Below are 21,384 nucleotides of genomic sequence, written 5' to 3'. Positions count from 1 at the left end.
GAAACTGCACTGCCTATGGAGACCAGGTTGTAAGGACAGGCCCAGGAAAAGAGTCCCACACTGTGGCAAGATGACTGCTCCACACTAAGAACAAACAGGTCCTTCCCCTACAGACAGCTCCTGAAGCATCTGGAGCAGTTATGCCTTCATGACTGTCACTAAAGAGAGATGGGTCAGACACACATGCAAGATGACAGGTGACATCTGCATTAAGTCAGGTGGGCCAGCTAAAGCTAGCTACAAGTGCCTGGTGGCTCTTCTGCAACAGATCTGTTCTGGCAGAAGCAAATAATCAGTGCCCATTAATAATTACTAGGCTCTGTCTTCACAATCAAATTGCAGCCCTCAAGATTCCAGTGCTCTCTTTGCCTCCTATACCCAGCAAGAGTTCATTCCCTTTCTTGCACAGCCCCTTCCAGTGCTAAAGGGGAGGTCTGACTACATTCACCCCAGGAAGCAGTAAGTGTTGCATGGCCCTGTGCTAGAAATGCTCCCAAAGGATGTGTGGTGTCCAGAACAGGTATCATGAACCAGAAGAAGTGTCTTCCTTTTCTGCCAACAGAAGAGAACTACCCAAGTACCTTGGTAGCCAATTAAAGGTTAGTAAATCAAACCATTTACAAAGCAGCAAATAAGATGCTTATGAAAGTACAAAGCACTCATGGGCAAACTGGTACTTCCCCTTCACTCTCGTGGCTCCATTTCTGAAGGATGAAGGCACAGCTGGTCCATCCCCTTCATGACACTCATGTACCCCCATAGGCTACACTTTTCCTTCAGGAATCCCTGCAGCAGATTAAAACTCAGTTTATTAAATAAGGCAGTAGCCTAACAAGGGTAATCCACAGATAATTTCACTCATTTAAACCCTATTTTATCTCAACCAAGTAGACTTATTTCCATTTAACAACCTTAATTCTTTTAGCACTTTCCGGCTCCCAAATTGGCTTCGACAGCAGAATTGACATTCAGCCATCAGTTCCACATAAAGTTCCATTTAGTCTCTCCAAACCCCTACAGCGTCTGGAGGTGCAAGAGGAATGCATTAGTGGTGTCCTTGGGGAAAATGAGGCATCCCTCCCTACATTCACAGTCCTTGTTTGGCAGGGGTCAAGTCAGAGCTGGCAACCACAGGGCTAAGCTGCTCCTGCACTGCAGATCCCCCCCCCCCCCCCCCCCCCCCGTGGCTTCCTTTTCACTCCATGCTCAAGTCCACCTTTGTGCTGACACATGAGCATCTGCCACCTTTGCTTCTCTGGCAGCATCCTCTTGGATGGCTTTCCCAGCATCCAGACTAAGGGCACCCATTCATTCTGCCTGCTCACAGCTATGGATTACAGCCTGGATGCTGCCCCCTTTCTCTCCCACATGCACACTGCTTCTTCCTCTGCCCATCAGCGCAGACTACAGCTCTGTGCTTGCCACAGCTGACATGCTACAGAAAAGCAAACTCAATTCTTCCACATTCTTCCATCCTTCCCTTTTCCCTCAGCATCTTCCCCACAGTCTCAGCCAGTAGCTCCAACCTCATCGCAATGAGGTCTCCGTGAGGGAGAAGAACAAAGCCAGAAGCAAGGCTCTGCAGGAAGGACAGGACCTACTCCCTGCAGAGGCTGGAGCCCTGTGTAGGGCACAGCAGCAGCAGCTTTGTCAACAGGTTGTTCTGTGCTTCAAGGACTGGGACTTCTTCAAATGCTATAGGTTCAAAACAGCCGGAGGTTCTGAATGCAAGGCAGGACAACCTGGGATTTTAGCTTTACAGGGGTATGTTTACCTTCAACTGAGCCATGGGCAATCATCTGCAGAGGGGACTCTGGAGATAAGGGCCCTGTCAGGTCAAAAGCACCTTTCCTGGGAAGGCTGCCCCACAGCCCTGCAGTGCCTAATGCTTGCAAGTGGTCTTCAACACCTCCCTGAGCTGAGTGCTGCAGGCATCGCATCCAGGAGGGCAGGTCCACAGCAGGGGAATAGGAACAAACATCTGAGCACAAGGGATACTGCTCCAAACAGAAAGAAACCCTACCTTACCTTCAGTGTGAGGCTCTCAGCTCTGCTCCAACAGACTGTTACAAGTTAAGAGTTGCCTTGCTGCCTTGCTGCCTTCCTCCTCCCATCTGCCATCCTCCAGCTTGCAGGTAACTACCTCAGCTTTATCTCAACCCACCTTTAGACACCTGGGTCGCTATCTTAATCAGCAAGGCTATCCTCCACCTCACTTCAAATCCCATTGTGGTCACTAGAGATAACACAGGAAACCATGTTCTTCAGCCCTGCATCCACAGGTGCCCATCCTCAGTAATCAGCCTTAGAACTGCTCCCTGCCCTCCCACAGGTGCTGCCTGGATGGAGGGCTTGCTTCTCCTGTGTGCTTAATCACATTTTATAGCTCAGCCCAGCTCCTGTCCACATCCAAAGTCCATCCCCTGTTCAGTTCAGATGGTTCTTTAAATGCAAGTTGATTGGTCCGTGGGGAGGAACAAAACTGAAGCCCAAAGTACTGCTGATGCTGTCACTAAGTTTTCAGGTGCTCTGAGCTGCCAAGACAGCTGCTCTCTATCAAGCGAGCATTGCTTCGCAGTGTGATGGCACTCACTCCAGCAATGGACTGCTACGGATATTGAATTCAGCCTCATTCTGCAGCAAGATCAAGCTCAGCATAGGGTGTGTGAAATCCATCCTTTCTCAACTGCCCACACAGACAGCCAAGGGCAAGGGGCTGGGCAGCAGTAATCTGTAATGCACAAACCTATCTCATGCTGCACTGGAGCTTTGTGCAGAAAATCCAGTTTTGCTGAATTTGGCTGGGAGTTGGAATTCATTTTGGCAGCTGTTAGGCAGGGAACCAAGCATCTTTCATTCATGTAATTGACTTTCTTTATTCATATATACATATGAAAAAATAATGAAAGAAATTACAGAGTAGCTCCTGCTATTGGCTTTCACTCTGAAACAAAAAGATCTGTATTAAGAATGGCTCAGCAGCTACCTACACAAAGTGCTGCCCAGGGGCAGGAACAGTATTTAGATATAAAACAAGTTATATGGCTTTCAGATCTTGATCCTTGGCTCTGGCAGAGTCAATGCTCAGGAACAGAAGAATCAAACCTCTGAAGCAAAACCTGTACATGCACCTATCCACGTCCACCCTCTGTGTCTTGCCCCATGAGTACACAAGGCTGTGCCTGTGAGACAGACATATATGGCCTTTATAGTGACCAGCCCCTCTCTCCCTGGCTCCTCTCCTTATAGCACATTATCATCTTCCTGCTGTATGAGCACCTATCTCCCACCCAGTCACCTTCCAGATCTCTAAGGCAGTGCAGCACAGGGCAGCAGCTGGCTGCTGTGCCCTGGCACATCACAGTTGTACCTGTGCTGGTGAGCAAATAGCTCTCATCAAACAAGTAAATGTAAAAACAGAGCTCTGTGCTGATTTGCTGCTTTAGCAACACAGCTCTTTTCCAGAGCTACCAGCTGACTTGCCCGTGCAGATGCTCTACAGACATCTGTACCTATATAGTGTACATGGGTATACAATGAAGCAAAACAAAGGCTAAGGTCTCTTGGGATGCACTATGTAGCCTGCCTCTCAGACATTAGTGATCAGATCAGTAAAAATAACTCTGCCCCAGGGGTGCAGAACATGCCAGAGATGGTGTGTCTTGCTGAATCCACACCTCTCCTCATTCCATGCCCTGTAGCATTGATCCAAGACATAAATCTGCTTAATATTTATTATTCACATTATTATAGTGCCAGATTCCTTACTACACCAGGAGCTTATTATGCCTTAAGTAGCAAAACCACAGCCTCCTACATAAGATCTCCTACATAAGGCAAGGGGTGCTGCCTTATGGGCAATGCTGCCACAGACACCTTCCTCCTGCAGAGCCATCAGCAGCAGTGCAGGTCACCCCACTTTGCACCAAACCCCTCTTTCTTTCCTGAAGGCTCCCAGGAGCATGCGGCTCAGTCCATTTTAAGCCTGGATCACAAGCAATTCATGCAGAAACCTCTATGGTGGAGGAAACCATCAGTCCCTCCCTCTTCGGTATCCAGTCCTCAGCCCCTTGTTGTTTAGAATCCAAGCAAACTGGAGAGGAGATGCAGGACTCCTACATCCCTCAAGTACTCAACCAGATTCCCACTCCTTCACCCAGGGCTCCTCGCTGGGAAGAGCTCATTTTTCTCCTGCAGTTTTCCCTCACGCTTCCATGGTGCTAATGAGCCTCCTTGTCTGCAGGCAGAGAAACCACCCAGCACATCCCCAAGGAAACTCATGTTCTCAGAGCCAGAGGGAACCGCAGGCAAGCCCCTGCCTGCACAGTGACCACCCAGTGCTGCGTTATCCTCATGTACCAACAGGCAGAACACACAGTCCCAGCATCCAGCATCCAAGAAAGCCCCTTTTCACTGGATCTCAGTAAAGAATGGGATAGATAAGAGACTGCAGCACCAGCAGTCCCTCTCTGTACAGCTTCAGCTCCCTTTACCTGAAACAAGCAACTCCTTTTATCCTGGAAGCAGCTTCCATGCATGAGTTGCCTTTGCTCACTCAGGGCAGGGAAGCTATGACTAGGAGAGGCACACTGTTAGCCACTCTTCCTAGTGCTGTAGCATGGCAGTACCTGGGGAGAGCTGTGAAGAATCAAGGGCAAGTCTAGACAAGGCATTGCTGAAAGGGCCTGCATCTATATGGGTAACTTGTGAAACTAAATATTTATGCACAGAACTCAGAACACATAAATAAAATATCACTCTCCTTTGAGGATAATGAAAACAAAATTAAAAGGGCAAACAGTTAAATGGATATTGCAGTTTTCTCTACCTTTCATCATTCTTCAGCAGCAAGTGGCGAATAACTATGAATCTACTTTACCTTAATGAACTCAACTGAGCCTTTCTAATACTGGGGGAAGCGGATATAGTTTCAGCCAGACAAATACACTACATCATGCATCAACAAAGATGTGGATGCCTCTCTTCTCCTGCACACTTCTCCACCTCTTTATAGTCCCAGAGCCTAGTAAAGTCCTGAACAAAACAGGAAAGCCTTTTAAAAACCATCAAACCACTACAAAGCCAAACCTTATGTCCAAGTGCTGAAATGAGCCCAGTGAGGTATGAATCGAGCAGAGGGCAGGACTGAAACTCGGGCACCCAGTAGCACTTCCCAGCTCCAAGGGCTGGGTGTACTGGTGAGCCACATCGCAGGGCAAATCTACTGTGGGGGTTTGAGGGGAGCCATGAGGCACCCCAGGCAAACCTCTACCTTAGGTCCCAGGACCACAACATACCCATGGGAAGCATCTACCCACATTTAACATGAACCTATGTACAGCCCATACCTGCCTCTGTCATCACAGCATGAGTCCATGCCTTCTGCAGATGCAACTTGACAAACATAATGCAGTTAACTCATCAAATGTCCCTTGTGCCCGAAAGGTACCCCTCAATCTGCCCCCCCAGAGCAGCTACACCCTCCTCCCACCCCCCTTCTCAAGCCAGACTGATATCATCACAGTCCAAACACAATGGGACTCGAAAGCATGTGTCACACATCCCATGAATGCTGCTGCCCCTCAGGTACAGCATTGGGCACTGGCACCCCGGAGCTCACAATGGCTTATTTTTAAGGCTATTTAAGGATTATTTTTAATCCTTTAAAAGCAGTTAGGTCCACACACAGAGAATCCAGCTAATCTCACATGTCTCAGTGAAATGCTTTGTTTTCTAGCCCAGTTCTTCCCCTCCAGCCTGATGCCTTCTGGTGAGGAGTCATGAGCTAAGCCACATCCTGCATAGGCACTACCTAATGCCTCTGCTCCCAGCGCTGGTGGGAGAGCTGGCCAGAGACAGCATCACCTAACCCCTACCAGAAGCTTTGTTTCCTTTAACAGTATCCATGATTACAAGAGGGAAGGTTTTCCAGCAACAGCACCACCATGTGAGACTTGGAGCTTGTTTCTTTGCTTCAAGCTGATCGCAGCAGCCTTGTTAGGTTCAAAGCCAGGCTAAGGCCATTTCTCTGCTGGGGAATAGCAAATTGGTGGACAGCAGTTTAATGCAGTTGCATTGATATCATCCACAAAGGCCTTGGGCATGCCAGAAAGCAACACTGCATACAGAAAGGAGTTTATGCTTTGTCTATGTTAATGCACTCCTCCACTTCCAGGCAGGTGAGAGAAGTGGAGTTTCAGGCCATGTCAGCTAGCTGCAATTGGGATACAGGGGTAGTAGGGCTGGCACAAACCAACCTGCCACAAAGGCACAGCTCTGACTGCCATAAAGGGCACAGTCATGTTTCTTCCTATCACAGAATGCACCTGCTGGGTTTAACATCAACACTTCTGTTAGAGCATCCAGGGACTGGCTGCACCTTCATCCTGGCACCATCAACCCTTCCAAATGTTAATGTTTAATAGTGTGCTGCCTTGTGGGATCTTCTCTGCAATGTCTTTAGGAGAATTATGTATAGGCTCTGGGAGCTGGGGGAGCTGAACTGAACGGTCCACAATTCTCTTCATTGCCCTTATCGTTCATTTTTGCCTTACATGTTTTTTAATGTTCAGTGTTTCTCCCCTGCTCCCAGCCCTCACACAGCAGTGTACCAAGTGTGCTGGACAGGGCAGAAGCACACTGTGCAGCTATGGGCACTTCAGCTCACTAAACACATAAGTGCCTCAGGAGAGTAATTATGCAGGGATGCAAGGCCACAGAAATGATGCTCTGCTATACCGGTCTGACAGGCAGGAAACAGGCACTACACAATCACAGTGATGCAGAAAAGCTGGATGCACATCTCCAGTCTGTCTCTTCCACAAACTCCGGTATGCGCAGCTAAATGCCAGTCCTTTCCCATGACTCAACATGCTCTGGAGGATCCCAAGAACATTTTCCTGACATTATAGTTCCATGATCTGAATAGATGCAGAAGATCCAAAGCCCTTTAGTTACTCCAGATTTCTGGAAAGATGCCTAGAAACAAGGACAAATGTCCCAGGCTGGCACTTCTGCTCCCACCATCAGTTTAGACTCCACAGAGGCTTCAACCACATATTGCTTCTCTGATGGATGAAACCCCACCACAAGCCCTGGGACAGCAGTGCAGGTTGTTCAGTGGGTATGGGATAGAAGAACACCAACTTTCACCAAACAAAATACCCTTAATGCTAGAGCTGTGTCTTGCTTTCTGTATGAAGTTTGCAGCATTGGGGGGGAAGAGGGAGGGGAAGGGATTTGGACACAGGGAATTACAGAAAAGAGCCCTTTAAAGGGCTGCAGGGCTGCAGGAGGCCTTGCAAGGAGTTTGGCAGTAAACTGTATATCAGTGCTACTGAATGTACTGCTAGTTAGGGCAATGCCATGTATAAACTACAACAGTGGCTTGTAGATGAATTTTCAATGAGCTGTTAGTACACCCAATGAATCCAGCACAAGAATACCAATTTAGAGCAGTGTCAGCCTGCTCCACAAGATCAAGTAAATAACTCCGTAAATAACTTGAGTAAATTCCCTGGCACTTTATTGAGCATGAATGAACAACCAACCAAACAGAAAACCTCAGAATCACTTCTACAGCCACTACATGCTGCAGGGAACCAGAGCTAGGGGAGATGCTGGCCCAGAGCACGCTGCACCAGCCATCCCCTTGCCTGCCACTGGGATAGGCAGGAGGGAGCTCTGTCTTTCCCGCTCTTGGCATGGTCAGATGCACTGGGAAAGGACCAACTATTGGGATTTGCTCCCAGGATATTTAGGTAGGATGTAGATTGTCTCTTTTCAAGGGCTACAGCAGGTATTGAGGCAATTCATTACATCCCCCCTGGAGCTCTTGAAAGCTCCTGAGAACATGCCCATTCCTGCCTGCTTTTTCACACCCGGATCATAATCAGCTTTAGAGCATCTATGGAATAATATTTCACCGAGACAGGGCAGGTAATCTGATTGATAAACTAGAGACACTCTTAAGGACACTATTTGGGATAAGACATGTGGGTGAGTGTTTTTCCCCATACACTGTGCCTTAGGGGACTTGCTCCAGGATTGGATCAGAAGGGAGCACACAGAGTCTAAGGCTGAAAAACCCCAGAGGTTTTTATCTATGTTTTTCCCTGTGTATCAAGAAGAGTACACAACAGACTACAGATTGCTCCTGTGCATGCCAGCATCCCAGGGAAGGTCACCCTGCAGCCTAAATTCTGCTCACTTCCTTGCAGAGATCGTGCCTCTGAAGCTCACCGCAATGCAACACTCATTGTTGGTCCTGGCCAGGCTAGCAGCGTTTCCTGTCACTGTGTGCTCAAAGATTAAGCAATCTGCTGCCTAGAAACTCCACTGAGAACTATCTGGGCGAAGATCCACCCCAAACCCCAAGAAAGCAGCAGCAGGGAAGCTCAGTGCTTAGTGCAAAAGCCAAGTGCCCCTGACTCAGCACCACCAGCCTCCTCCTACCTTGGAAGCCAAGCGCAGCAGGCAATAATCTCTTGTAGCAACTTGAAGAACCCAAACACGACATGGCCTATGTTCACTTCACATTACTAATCATACAACTGTGCATTTGAGCAGTCCATTACCAGATGGGTTTTAGAATGAGTTTAAATGTTAGCTTGCGTTTTCTTTGAACATTTAAATGTTCATGCTGGCCTGGTTTCCTTTCTTATGCAGCACATTGATTTATGTTGCTAGATACCGTATCTCCCTGCCTTGCCAAAAGCATGCATTTGGGAATGATTTCAGGGCTGCTAGTAATATTTTTTCTGTCCTTTTATTCTATACTTTATTTTTATTAACTTTTTTGCTGGATAGATTGTTAAAATAAAAGCACCTCCTGAAGAAACAAAGATAAAACCCCAACCCCCCCTCAGCCCTTTGCCCATCTGCTTCAGGCACCATTTTCAGAGCAGTTAGCTCTGGGGCCAAGAGCAGAACAAAAGCAGCAGATATGTACTGACATACCTATCCAAGCTTCCCCTCCCTCAGGAAATCCATGTGTGGGAATCGGCCAGGTCCATGATCAGGACTCCAGATGTCCCATTCTTCGGAGGCAGGAGGTGACTGGAGACACTTCACTGCATGGTCTCTGGCCACTCATATTTAACACTCTCTGTCCCCATACCACACACACCCCCTGGCTTGTTCTTGCCTGCCCTCAGATCACAGCAGCCACCATCAGCTCCATTGGGGAGCCCTGAGCCTGCACCAAGCTGAGACCTGGAAGGCAGCAGCTAATCCTGCCTGGTAGCTGTGCCCAGTGCAATGCAGCACAGGTTTTCATTGCCAGCCCTCAACCAGGAACACAAACACACATTCCCACTTCTCTCCAACACCTTCCCCATTTGGGATGCACAGCTCCCAGACTGGTTTGCATCCCAGTGCTGCTGGGGTAGATCCCCTTCCCCTCACATTCCCAAGCACCCACAGCACTTTGCCCATGAAAGATGGCTGGGGCACAAGGTACAGTGAAGGCTCTTTCACCCTCAGCGTGCTGATAACACACTGTCCATCCCCAGCCCCATCTGGCTCACTCAAGTAGGGGATCTGCCCATCAACATGAAATGCAGTCTGCAGAGCTGAGGCTATGCAGCATGAGTGCTTCACATGAATCACAGTTGCTAGGGATATAAAACACCAGCCACCCTTCTCAAACTCCTGCCAGCACAGACCCTCCTTTGCTATATTCCTGAGCTGCTCCATGCTCCATTAGCAGAGGGGGGAAGTAATTTTACTGCAAGTGTCACCTCTGAAAGTTACAAGTGGGGACAGGAATAGATTAGCTTATCTGCAACAAAGAGTTAATACAACCAGCTAGTAGCTCCAGAGAGAACAGTCAGGAAGAGGGATTTCCTTCCTAAACAACAGAGTAAAGTGTCAATAATGTGAAGCAAGTCTCACTACAAGGTTCTGAACGCGCATCCGCACAGGCAGCAAGCAAAGATGATGGTGCCTCTTCTTGAACACTGATAAAGCCAGAAGGAGACCAAATGCATAGGGTTTTCGTACAAAGAAAGCAGCACTGCTTCACTAGGTTTGGTTTGCATTCACACTTTCCTTGCTCATCCATGTGGGGGCAAAGAAACTTGCTACAGAAAACCAGTTCCTTTTGTGTGGAGTTCAGGAGAGCATCAAGCAGAGCCTGGGGAAAGTTTTATTCCTCAGTGCCTCTTTGAGGAGTGGCTTTCACTTCAAATTATACAGAAAGATTGCCATCAGGTACAATTACCACCATAAAAATCAATGCAAATGCATACACCCACCATAAACTGCATTGCATTTACAATACCTCAGCCCCACCTGAACAATGAGCACATCACCAAGACAGGGAGCCCAGCCAACAAAGGCAAGGCTTGGCACCCCTGGTACAAGCGTTTCCACACAGAGCGGCTCAAACAACGAGTAGAAGGATGGTTAAGCACAGGTCAAAGCGAGCTTTGTACTCACCGATCCTCAGGGAATGGGGGCTGGCAGTGATCCTCATCAGCCACAGCAGAAGGAGCACCAGAGGCGCCAAGACACGGGGCATCTTCCATAAATCCTCATGGAGCCCTTCGGTGGTCTGGGCATGACATAACTCTCTGCAGGGAGAATGCAAAGCACCATGAGCACCTCTGCTCTTGAACCAGAGGCTCAGCAGGATGACACTGCTTCAAGCTTGCCAAGCACTTGGGACAAAGGGTCTATTTACCAAAGGGGGAAGCTATTTACAGACCATGAATTATTCAGAAGAGCTTCCCAAAAAAAGAAATATATATATATATATATATATATATATATATATATATATATATATATATATATGGAAGCAAACAAGGAAAAGTCCAAATATTTCATTTTGGAATTTTTAGCATTCCCACAAAACCAAGTGGAAATCAATACTGAGTCAGATCTTGAATTTCTCTTTCCACCTTCCTCCCTTTCTTCCCTGCTCAAAACAGCCTACAACTGAAAACACAATACTGACTTCTGGTTTTAGGATAGGACAAAACAGTTTCATATCAAAACACAACCAAACTAGAAGCCCACTATTTGCCCTGCTCCTGCCCCAGTGACAATCACCACCTCTTTCTCCTTCAGGTGCAAGAGGATTCAGGACAAGACTAAGAGCAGGACCACTTTTTGCTGCTCCTCTTACAGGGTGGATTTCACTTACAGGATAAAAGGTTGTCCCTCAAGTTGATCAAATTATCTCCAAGGCAGCAATGTCCTTAAATGCAAACTATTTAATCTGTTCCTTTATCTCTCCCTTGTCCTATTATCTGGCAAACATTCTCATGCTATTCCATTTGTCTAATTCTTGGGCTAAATACTTCAGTCCCGACACAGGCAAAGTCTTTACCCTGCCCTGGAAGTCACCACGAGTTTTGTTCAAGAAAGACAAAGCTTTTAACTTGGAATTTTTCCATTTGTCTCATTTTAGATTACATTCCCATTTCCTCCATCTCATCCCAGCACTCCTCAGAAGGGCTCATCCCTTGTCACAGGGAAGAAACACTGACATGTGCCCATAGAAGCAAAGGCAACACAGAGGCTGAGAGCACATCTCCATTCCCTGGGGCTTCGTTTCTCTCTGGATCAATGTATCCCTTGCATCCTGAGCCCCAGTTCTCTCAAGCGGAGAAAATCAAGGGACTCTGTGCTCTAATATCAGTTGGACATTTGAAGACGGCACAAGTTGTGAGTTCAATGCATTTTTAACAAGCAAAAGCTGCCAAAACCCACCAGGAAACCATTAGCCCCTCCCGAGAAGGGCAATGACAATTTTCCTTCTTTTTAGTGGGAGGTACAGGTTAATTCCTAGGGAGACAAAACCCTAACAGGTTAAGCGCATGGTAAATTGGTTACAGGGAAGTGTTGGCAGTAGCACAGACAGACTGTGGAGCAGTGTTATCATTTGAGCACTTAGAAGCTTTCCAGGCTTCCCAAGTTATTGACAGAACAGCAGGATCACAGCAGGTTTCTTCACACCCCTACCACAGCACAGGTTATGGAACCAGCACCAAGGTCACACACAGGCACACACACACATCCCCTCTCAATCCTTCCCTGCAGAGCCACAGAAAGAGCCAGAGAACCTCCAAAGAAGCTTGAGTTCTGCATCCCAAAGAGCTGCATCATGCTCAGGATCGGCTCCAAAGCCACCGCACAAGACTCACACTCTTCCTTTAGGTCCTGCACTGCGGCTTTAGGCATGCTTTCCGTGCAAACAATGTCCTGAGCAGCCAGCCGGTGGTGATTAACTACATGTCAACTTGCAAAGCATCTGATAAAGGGCCTCAGATGTGTTTTGCCTTATTTCTCCTCTATTGTCCCCTCCTCCCTGGGCAAGGCAGTCTAGAGGAGACTACAAGAGCCAAAGAGACACAGAGAAAGGCTTCAAACACATCCCAACACATGACTACAAACCTGTTAAATGCTCATCCCTGCTGTTTCCTCACCACAGCTTTGCCTCTTTGCTCAGAAGAGCAACTCATCAAAAGGGGTTTGCAGCAAAAACTAGCAGAAACCTTTGGCTCTTTGCACCTTGCCATCGCCTTTAGCAGGGTACCTGCACCCCCCCACAGCCCATTCCCACTTCTCCCCCCTTCCTTTTGCACATCGGAGGGATGAACCACAAGACCAGTTCTCCTGTTTGCAGCCTGGTTTGGTGAAGAGGAGAATGACAAGATTCCCAGAGAAGCAGCTGCCTTTACATCAACAGCTCAGTGCTAATAGCAAAGCTAAATAATAAATACAGGGCACCCGCTGTGCTATGCTACATGAGCGGCAGGGTTGTAATTACCTAGAACATGGAGCACAGAGGGATGCTGTGTTCACCTAACACATTACCCACTGCTAGGAACGGCTTCCCAGTGCTTGGATTTTTGAGTGCAAACCCAAGGAACATCTGTCAGCAATAGAAATACACCGTGGGGTTCGCCAAAGAGCAGAACTACACAGGTTCCTGCAACCCATAGCCATCTACCATCTGGTTGATGGAGGTGCTAGCAAAATACCCAGGGACTGCAACACAAGGGCACTTTGGCATCATCACACCTGTGCCACCGAGCAGTGGGAACAGACATGGGAATTTGAGACTTAGGATGAGAGGGAAACGAGAGGGAAGATTTTTGCTCCTTGCCTAACATCAAGGTATCTACACTCAGAAGAACAAAGAGGGATTTTCAGTCCCTGTGGTTCCCTTTACCTCCCCAAACCCCAAGGTGCTCCTGTCTCCTACTCTCTAAATTCAGGCCTGAAAGGGTGGTAAACACAGCTCAAACCCCTTCTTTGTAAGGTAATGTTTGCCTTGATGGGTTGGCCATCCTCCCAAAAGCTTTGCTTCCTTAGAGCTGCAAAGTGCACCTTTCCCTCTCTCATCTCCCCATGTGTAGCCATAAAACACGCTTTCTGCCCAAGTGCATCAAGTCCAGTGCAGCCCCCGATTCCACACAAAGAGGGGAGGACAATAACCCTCTTTCATGCAACACAAAGCAGAAAGCCTCAGAAGCCAAGAAAACACTTAGGGGTATTTAGTAACTTGCTGCACTAATTCTTGTGTATGTGGAGATGGCTTATCCCAGGCTCATTCTCACCACAGTTGCTGGAAATAAATCAAACCAAACTTCCCTTACTTTAGTTTGCACCAAGAACACGCCAGCCTGTTTATACATTCACAGCTCTTGCATCAATGGTTTCTCTTTATTACCCTGGCAGCGTGCTATGACAGCAAGCAAGCCTGGTTGATGGACAGCTGTTTATAATGCAGTCTGAATCTGCTACCTCCAAAAGGGGTAGGCTGGCTAGAAAAGACTTTCATAGGTCCTTCAGGGTGGTACATGAGCTGCTCAATAGGTGCTGGACCATAAGGTGCCTCTGGCTTCTCTCTGCACAGCTCAAGTCTGTAATTCTTTTCCTGGTAAGCCCTTTTTCATCTTTAGCTCTGCAAATTCAAGAGCATAAAATAAATCAAGACCATACTGAAGAGTTTTGAGTTCTCTCAGGAGAGAAGTCTCTAAATACCAAGCAAAATTATGGACGATTTGCTCCTCAGTGGAAGCAACTTGCTTCTGAACCTACTTATACATTTTTAATGCCTGTGATATAGCAATGAAGAAGAGCACCATTGCCACACCATCCTGGTATTATGACATCTGTGCAGGCAAATTCTTAGACAATACAGCCAAAGCCAAAAGGCAGAATACAATGTTACATCACAGAATGAAGCCCTCCTGAAGCTGTCACACCAACAGTGAAGGTATGACTGAACACCAGCAACCTCCTTCCTCTCCCTCTTGTTCCCTCTGCCAAGAAGACGTAAGGAATCCAGGCTCATTGCTATTTCTGTTCACACTTGCAGATATTACCACCCTGAAAACCTGCTTGCCACCTGCCCTGCCACATTTGTCCTGTCACATCTGTCTCCAGCTGAGCAGCCCTGAAGATAGGCTGCATCCCAGCAAGGTAAGGCACAGCATCCCCTACTGCACTTCGCTCCATGGTCCGGGAGGGAGGCTTTCAAAAACCCCAACATGTGCTTTATATCCTGATGTAACCTCCGTTTTCGTGTACTGCAAACCCCCTCCACCACCGTCTGCAAGCGCGCTGAGAAACCACAAACACCCTTTCAAATTGGCAGCAACTTCAATCTTATCCAGGCAATCGGGAGGCCAATTTTTACTCAAACGCTACTTTGGAGGTGGCTTTGGTGTTGATGGATCTTTCCGTGCATCACCAGAAGCTTGATGAATGGTGAGAAAATGCAGCTCAAGCAAAGCTAGAGTAATCCTCGCAGCTGAGACAACAAATTTAACAGCTGCAGAGCAGCAAGGAACTCTGAAGAACTGTCAGGAAATATCAACAAACAACTTAAGAGAGTCTTCTTCATTCTTTCGACAGGCAGAGAAAGCTATTTCCTCTCGCAAAGCTTCATCTGCAGAGAGGCTCCAATTTAAATGGAACAGACAAGGAGGAAAGCAACTGGAAAGCATTTCAACAAGTGACTGTTGCTGGGCTTGAAAAAGTGCCTGTGAGTCTCAGGGGGAGGGAGGAACTAAACTGCAAACCTGCCCCAGGGATGCAAAGAGGTAAGTTCAATTAAACTGAAAAATCACTCCATTTACAGCTCCCAACAATATGTTTTCCTCTGCAAACTGCGTAATTACCATGGGTAAATCATTAGCACCAGGTATGGTTGCAGTCAAAACCTCAGTAAGACTGAGAGATGGATCAGATGTGTATAAAGAGAATGGAGAGCTGGAATTACATAGTCAAGTTGTGGGGGTTTTAAAGAGAAAATAAGGGTTTGGAAGGCAGGTAAAACCCTTCATGCTGCAAGGCACTGGCTAACTCCCTGTGTCTGAGGGTTAGAAGAATCACCCCTCGGGGCAAGCCTCTATACGCTGCTTCTGAAAGCAGCTAGCACTGAAAAAGCACACATAACAATATGAAGCACAGCTCTGTTCCAGTCTAGCAATTTCTATGTTCCTATAAAAACTATGTCTCCTTTGAGATTTCATCAGCATTAAAGAGCCTGCTTTACTTTCAGCCACCAAGCCTCTTCTCTCCTCACATTGCCCTCACAATATTCACACTGTGGCTCACCAGGAGCGAACTCATCTGAGGTGAGAGACAGACCGGTGGTATCTCTTTTGCCCAGGTATTGGGGGGATAAAAGGACCTCTGCCTCTCCATCACACCACAGCGACAGCACCGCTCCCAGAGGGTCATTCATTTAGCACCAGCGGAGGTGATATTGAAGGGAAGGTGATGTTGGTGATAAATGCCTGCTCAGCTGGTACATAACATGGGGTGGTTTGTTGAATTCTCCTAGCTGTGTTCTTTTATCTCTCTCTTCTATTTTTTTCCCCTCCACCCTTCGTGACTTCCAGAAAAAGCAGCAAGAAACTTCAAGGAGAAAAGAATTCTGGAGGCAGTGAAGCAGAAGGACAAATGTATTCCTGACATTTCTCATTCCTTAGGATTATTTCCTTTAACTTCCTCTCCCCGCAATCCTGAGTTCTTTCTCATCTCACCCTTCTCAATCCTCCCCAGCATTAGCAAAGCTTGATCAACTTCTCCTATCATTGCTTAGAGATAAAAGCTATATGTACCCATCCTAATTCCTCATACAAGCTGCATATAGACTCAGCTATCTGGAAGGAAGATTTTCCACAGCATTATCAACCACAGACCTGTGAATAGGAGGAGACTTCAGCAGTTACAGTTTGAGGCTGAGTCACAGGATGTCTTGATTCAATTACCCGCTCCTCCACAGGCTTGTCACAGGACCCATCAGGCCCCTCAGGGTCGGTCAATACTTGAAAGCTGTATTGGCACAGCAAAGTGAATCACGAGTGTGAAAACCCTGCTTGCCCCCTCAGAGGGATGTTTACAGAAGTCCCATTACAGACATTGACTTGACAGCATTAAAACTCAGTTGTTGGAGCAGCTTATTTTACTCTACAAAGAGGTTTAAGCTGCTTCTCCATAGGAAATTTTGCCACTGGCAAACCCCTTTGGGAACACAAGAGCATCCAACCTGTGTGCTGCTATCCCCTGCCTTTCTGCCCTGCTTCACAGTGCACTGTCAGGCACAGCAATGCTTTCAAGATGAGGGGATTACAAGACCCATACCCTTCCAAACCACCCCTGCAGGACCCTCCTGAGACCATCTACCAAAAGCTTCCCTTTGCTGTGATAATTCACTTCTCACCTGGAAAAAGATAACCAATGAAGAGGAAACTGAGATCGAGTGGGATCTTCTACCTCCCTGGTGTCCATGATTTATATTTATTACCAAACAATAGCAGTTAAAAGCACTGTGGCCTCACACAGTGATGACATCTGCTCTACCCACTTCAGACAGACTTAATGGCCTTGAAGCTGTTACCTTAAAGGAAGAATCACCACAAGCCTAAGGGAAGAGGGGGGTGTCTGTAGGTGGAAAGAAAAAGACTTCATCCGGATGAGGATATCAAGCTGCCATTAAACAGGGGCCAGAGATGTCCATGCCAGCACTGCTCCTCTGATCTAAGAGCTGTACGTCACGACAGACATAGAGACACAGGCTTCATCTAGGAGTATCAGAAAGGGCAAACCATTCACCTACATTTTCCCTGTGCTACACCAGACTCACCACATCCTTTTAAGCCATACTGTATCTGCACAGCGTAAGACACAAGTACCCGGATGGCATTAAACCTGCGGCTCTTCCAACTTGCTCGACTGCATCTCACCAAGCTGCGATGCAAGTGCACACACTACAAGAAAAACATAATCACCAGGATCCCAGCTTTCTAACGTGCCCAAGACTGTGTTCAGAATGAACTGCTTTAAAGTACCCCTTAGCATTATACTTTAGAGTATATACTCTATATACTGACAGCATAGATACCCTTTCACCACAGAAAAGAGCTCTGCAGAAAACCATTTTCGCCTCCTCAAAACTGATGTTTTTCCCAGTTCTGCCACACTTTTCACAGCTCTGTTTTGATGAGCATGCACACGTTGGGGAATCTGCTTTCAGCCGTTTGGCTTGCAGCAATGGAACCTTCTTGAATGCAGCGTTGGGAAAGAGCAACTTTTCCCTTTGAAGGAGCTCTTGAGGTTTTGGGTGGTTTCTCCCCTCCCCAAGACTGATGTTTTTTGCCACAAAGCTTCCTTTTATCAAACACTCTTGGATGGAGAATTTTCAGCTCTCTCAGAAGAGATGCGATCCAACCAGCACTCGCCCCTGTTTGCTGTTAGTGAAGAATTACTGCTACCACGGAGCCTCTTTACACATGAAGGAAGTCCTAAAATATGAATCGGATCTGCAAACATATCAAGTCTAGGGGGAGAAAAAGCTCTTAAATACATCACCCTGATCTCTGGGCTACAGCAAGAAGATTAATCTATTTATTTCACTTAAAGGCTCTGGCAGATTCAAGAGGGAAAAGAAGGAAAACAAAGAAGCCTCTACCAAATCAACCTGCAAGTGGTTTATGGCCAAAAAAAGCTTGTTTTGCTGCTTCTTCGAGCTGCCTAAACTCTAAGTGAAACAAATAGATTCCTCACCCATCTATCACCTAAAGAACGTTTTGATACACACAAGCTCAAAAAGCCTGTACTTTGAGGCTAGGAGGAGGCAATTTGTGAATGGCTGAAGATGATGTTTGTAAGGCTTCGGTTTGTGTATTTTAATGGAGTGAGAATTTTCGGGTGTGCATTTGGAAGACAGTAAGCATATGCATTTGAAAGGAGGTGGGAAAGAGGACAGATGCCAAGCTAAAAATATGCAGGAGAAAGCATAGGGGTGATAGGCTTGGGAGCAGACAGAGGAGGGGCAGAGGAGAAGAGTTTGCAAGGAAACCTACAGAGCTAAAGGAAAACACAGGAATCACAGGATGCATGTACATGCAACAGTACAACTGCACACAACAAGAGGGCTCCTGCAGTACTAGAGCAGCTCATAGCAATAAATAGCCTTGCACACGAAAGCAGAGCCAAAGTCCAAAAATTAACAGATGTTGCGTTTAAAGGCATTAATTTACATGATAGAAACTTTTAACCCTGCTTGTAGGATAAGTGACCAAAAAAGAGACTTCAAACCAGAACCCTATGTGTTTGATCAACAGTTTAACAACAAGGATCATCCAATTAGAGGTACAGTGCTACTGTGTTACCAAGATGAAACATCCAGGTCCCACAGGGATGGAGAATGGGCAGCTCTGGCATTTATCCCCTGCTGTTGCAACATCAGCCAAATCCCAGATCAAGCAGCAGCAGGAAAGGGAAGGGAAATTCCCTCCTGGCCGCATGGGAAATACCCATACCAAGTGCAAGCACATGCGATGCTTCGGGAGGGGACAGAGTTTATCAACCTCCCTCACTGGGAAATGAGCCTTCAACCTTTGCTGTACCCGCAGGAGGAGCATCCTTGCAGCAGTGATGATGGAAGTGCAGAAATGAAGCAATGTTTGTCGACAAAAGGAAACTTATTATTAGGCCTGTTGATGCATCACTGGGCAAAACAACCCCAGAGAAATCACACACATATCCTTGGCAAAAAGCTGCTCAGCTTTCCCCCTCATGACAGCACAGAGAATTCACTAAGAGACATGACTTCCCTTTGCAGTCTTGGCTCTGGCATCTCTCAGTTTCTCACCATCCTCTTCTCTCCATCTCATGGCCTTTAATGTATTTATTCTAAGGCTTGGAGAGCCTTTTGCGTAACAGGGAATATGGGCACAGAGCAGCTTGCCTGATGATACAAGAAGTACTTCTAAACAAAGCACCACTCGAGCTTCAGAAGCCTCGAGATAACTGCTCTTCGTCTGGTTTATCCTTTGTTTCTCCAATACCTGCCCACTCTGCTTCAGACAGATACTTCAGGCCATTAAATACACAATTCCTGGACAGCCCCAGACTTCACATACTATTTTGCCCAAGTTGCCATTTCCTCCTTCAGCAAGGCAAATACCATCAGCCTGCTTACTTGTAGAGTCCTTGTCCAGACAGAGCTACTCCTGCAGGAGAGCTAAGTTCTTCTGTGCTAGAGGAGAGCAGAGATCTCTAAAAGTGCTGATGAGACTTGTACTTCTGAATTGTCATCAACAATAACCTTAGAAAAGTCCTGAGTAAAACCCCACACCCAGCAAAGCACATCACTACTGATTCAAATGGAGTCTGCATCTTACCATCACTGTGAAGAGTTGGGCATGGGATAAATCTCACAGGCACTTAATAGGCCCTTACTCCATTCTTACCTGAGCACATAAAGTCCCTTCTTATCTGCAGTATGATACAGGCAGAAGAATGACACCACAGCTGCAACCTTTATCCAGGGGTTCAGTGTGCAGCAAGCAAACATCACTTGACTTCATTAGCAAAGCATAACACACAGCACACTGCCTCAGTGTGCAAAACAAATCTGTTCACAAAACAAATGCATTCTGACCACCTTGTCTTCCTCCTGCTCCAAGTGAGCTATAATCAGGCTGCCTGTGCTCCTGACTTAGCAGCATTCTTAAAACTGCTCCCAGAGCACTCATCCTCATCAGCAATATCCAATTTCCAAACTGAGCAAGGAACAACTCTTTCCAGAGTTGGCTCTTCAGTTGTTTTCATCACGGCCTTAACATCAATTCCAGTTAAATGAGAGAAGTACAAAGGGACTAAGTGATGCCCACACTGAGCACTCTGAAAACCCTGACCGCATCATTCTCTTCAAGCTGTAAGCATAATTTGTCCTCATTAACCAGCCTTAGCCCAAGTTTAATGCTTGCATCTTGACCTATAAGCCATCCAAACTCCAGCACCATATTCTAATGCAGCTGTTACCCTTAAGCCCAAATTCACTGCCTGTCTGGCCAGATGAGCCAACAGGACTCAGACAGCTGACATCCCCAATTTGCTTTCTGATCCAGACACTTCTGGTTTGTTCTCAATACCAGGGGAAGCAAAGCTTGCACAGTTAGGCTTTTAATACCCATTGCCATGACCATCCCTAATGAACCGGGAATATGATGTCCAGTATCCAACCAAATTTCATGGGGATGCAGACGCACGAAACTTGGTTTATGTGAGTTTAATGAAATAATCATCTAGTAGAGAGATTTCCCCACAGAATAAAGGATTGCATGTTTAAGAATCATAAAATCTTAGCTCAAATCCCATTAGGCTCCCATGAATCCACAAAGGGAAGATGTTATACATGCTCCAAATATAGGGAAAAACCATCAATTAGAGTCGAACGAACTCAGCCATGAGGCATAAACTGTACATCAGACTGCCTCAACTCCCCAGCTCATAGGAACCACTTGGGTTTTCTCCCCCCCACCCCCTGGGATTCACTTCAGCTCAGATACACTCCAAGCAGAGCAAGTTTTGAGTGGCTGTGATTCAGCGCAACTCATTTTGAACCAGTTTTGAGCCCAGCAGGCTTCCAACTACTCCAGCTGCCCAGTAGCCATCAGCCCAGCTGATTGTTGCTAACTGCTGTCAAATGGCAGCCTGGCAGCCTCTGCATCTTCTCCTGCCCCAAAAGAAGAGCTATTAATGCTGAACTCCACATTACCCCTTTCCAAAAGTAGCTTGGATGCTGCTGGTGGGAGAGGGACAAAACACCCAGAGGGACAGATAACACTGAGTATTCTGAAGGTGAATGAAGGCAGTCACTCATCAGACATCCACCCTGGGCTCTTCCCCCTGCACCACGAGGAGCAGCCCTTGCTCCCTTCTATCTCTCAGCCTGGAAGGCTATTTCACACCTGGATCCGAACATCGGCTGTGGGACCCACGGGGTTCAGGGGGGGCTCTGACTGCACCCAGTGACGCCAGCGTGTGTCAGCATGAGCGCCTGCAGAGCGCAGGAGATGCCATGTGGGAGGAAGGTGGTTAGATACTGACTCCAGACAGAAATGGTTA

The 21,384-nt window shown here is 47.0% G+C and overlaps 1 protein-coding gene across 2 annotated transcripts in view; it reads right to left on the bottom strand.

Annotated features, from left to right (window-relative positions):
- Positions 1-21,384, bottom strand: part of GRIK4 (glutamate ionotropic receptor kainate type subunit 4) — a 172,748-nt gene that overhangs the window by 102,977 nt on the left and 48,387 nt on the right. For both annotated transcript variants that reach the window (XR_004550317.1, XM_034069546.1), the window contains exon 2: positions 10,441-10,574. Coding sequence is in view for 1 of the 2 variants with exons in the window: in XM_034069546.1 (XP_033925437.1) it covers positions 10,441-10,522 (82 nt within the window). In the remaining variant the exon portion in view is untranslated. The remainder of the gene's footprint in view (positions 1-10,440; positions 10,575-21,384) is intronic.

This window comes from Melopsittacus undulatus, chromosome 15, assembly GCF_012275295.1.
Source record: "Melopsittacus undulatus isolate bMelUnd1 chromosome 15, bMelUnd1.mat.Z, whole genome shotgun sequence".
NCBI classification, from domain to species: domain Eukaryota; kingdom Metazoa; phylum Chordata; class Aves; order Psittaciformes; family Psittaculidae; genus Melopsittacus; species Melopsittacus undulatus.
The sequence above is the reverse complement of the archived record's forward strand: the minus strand, read 5'-3'. Positions and strand labels throughout refer to the sequence as shown.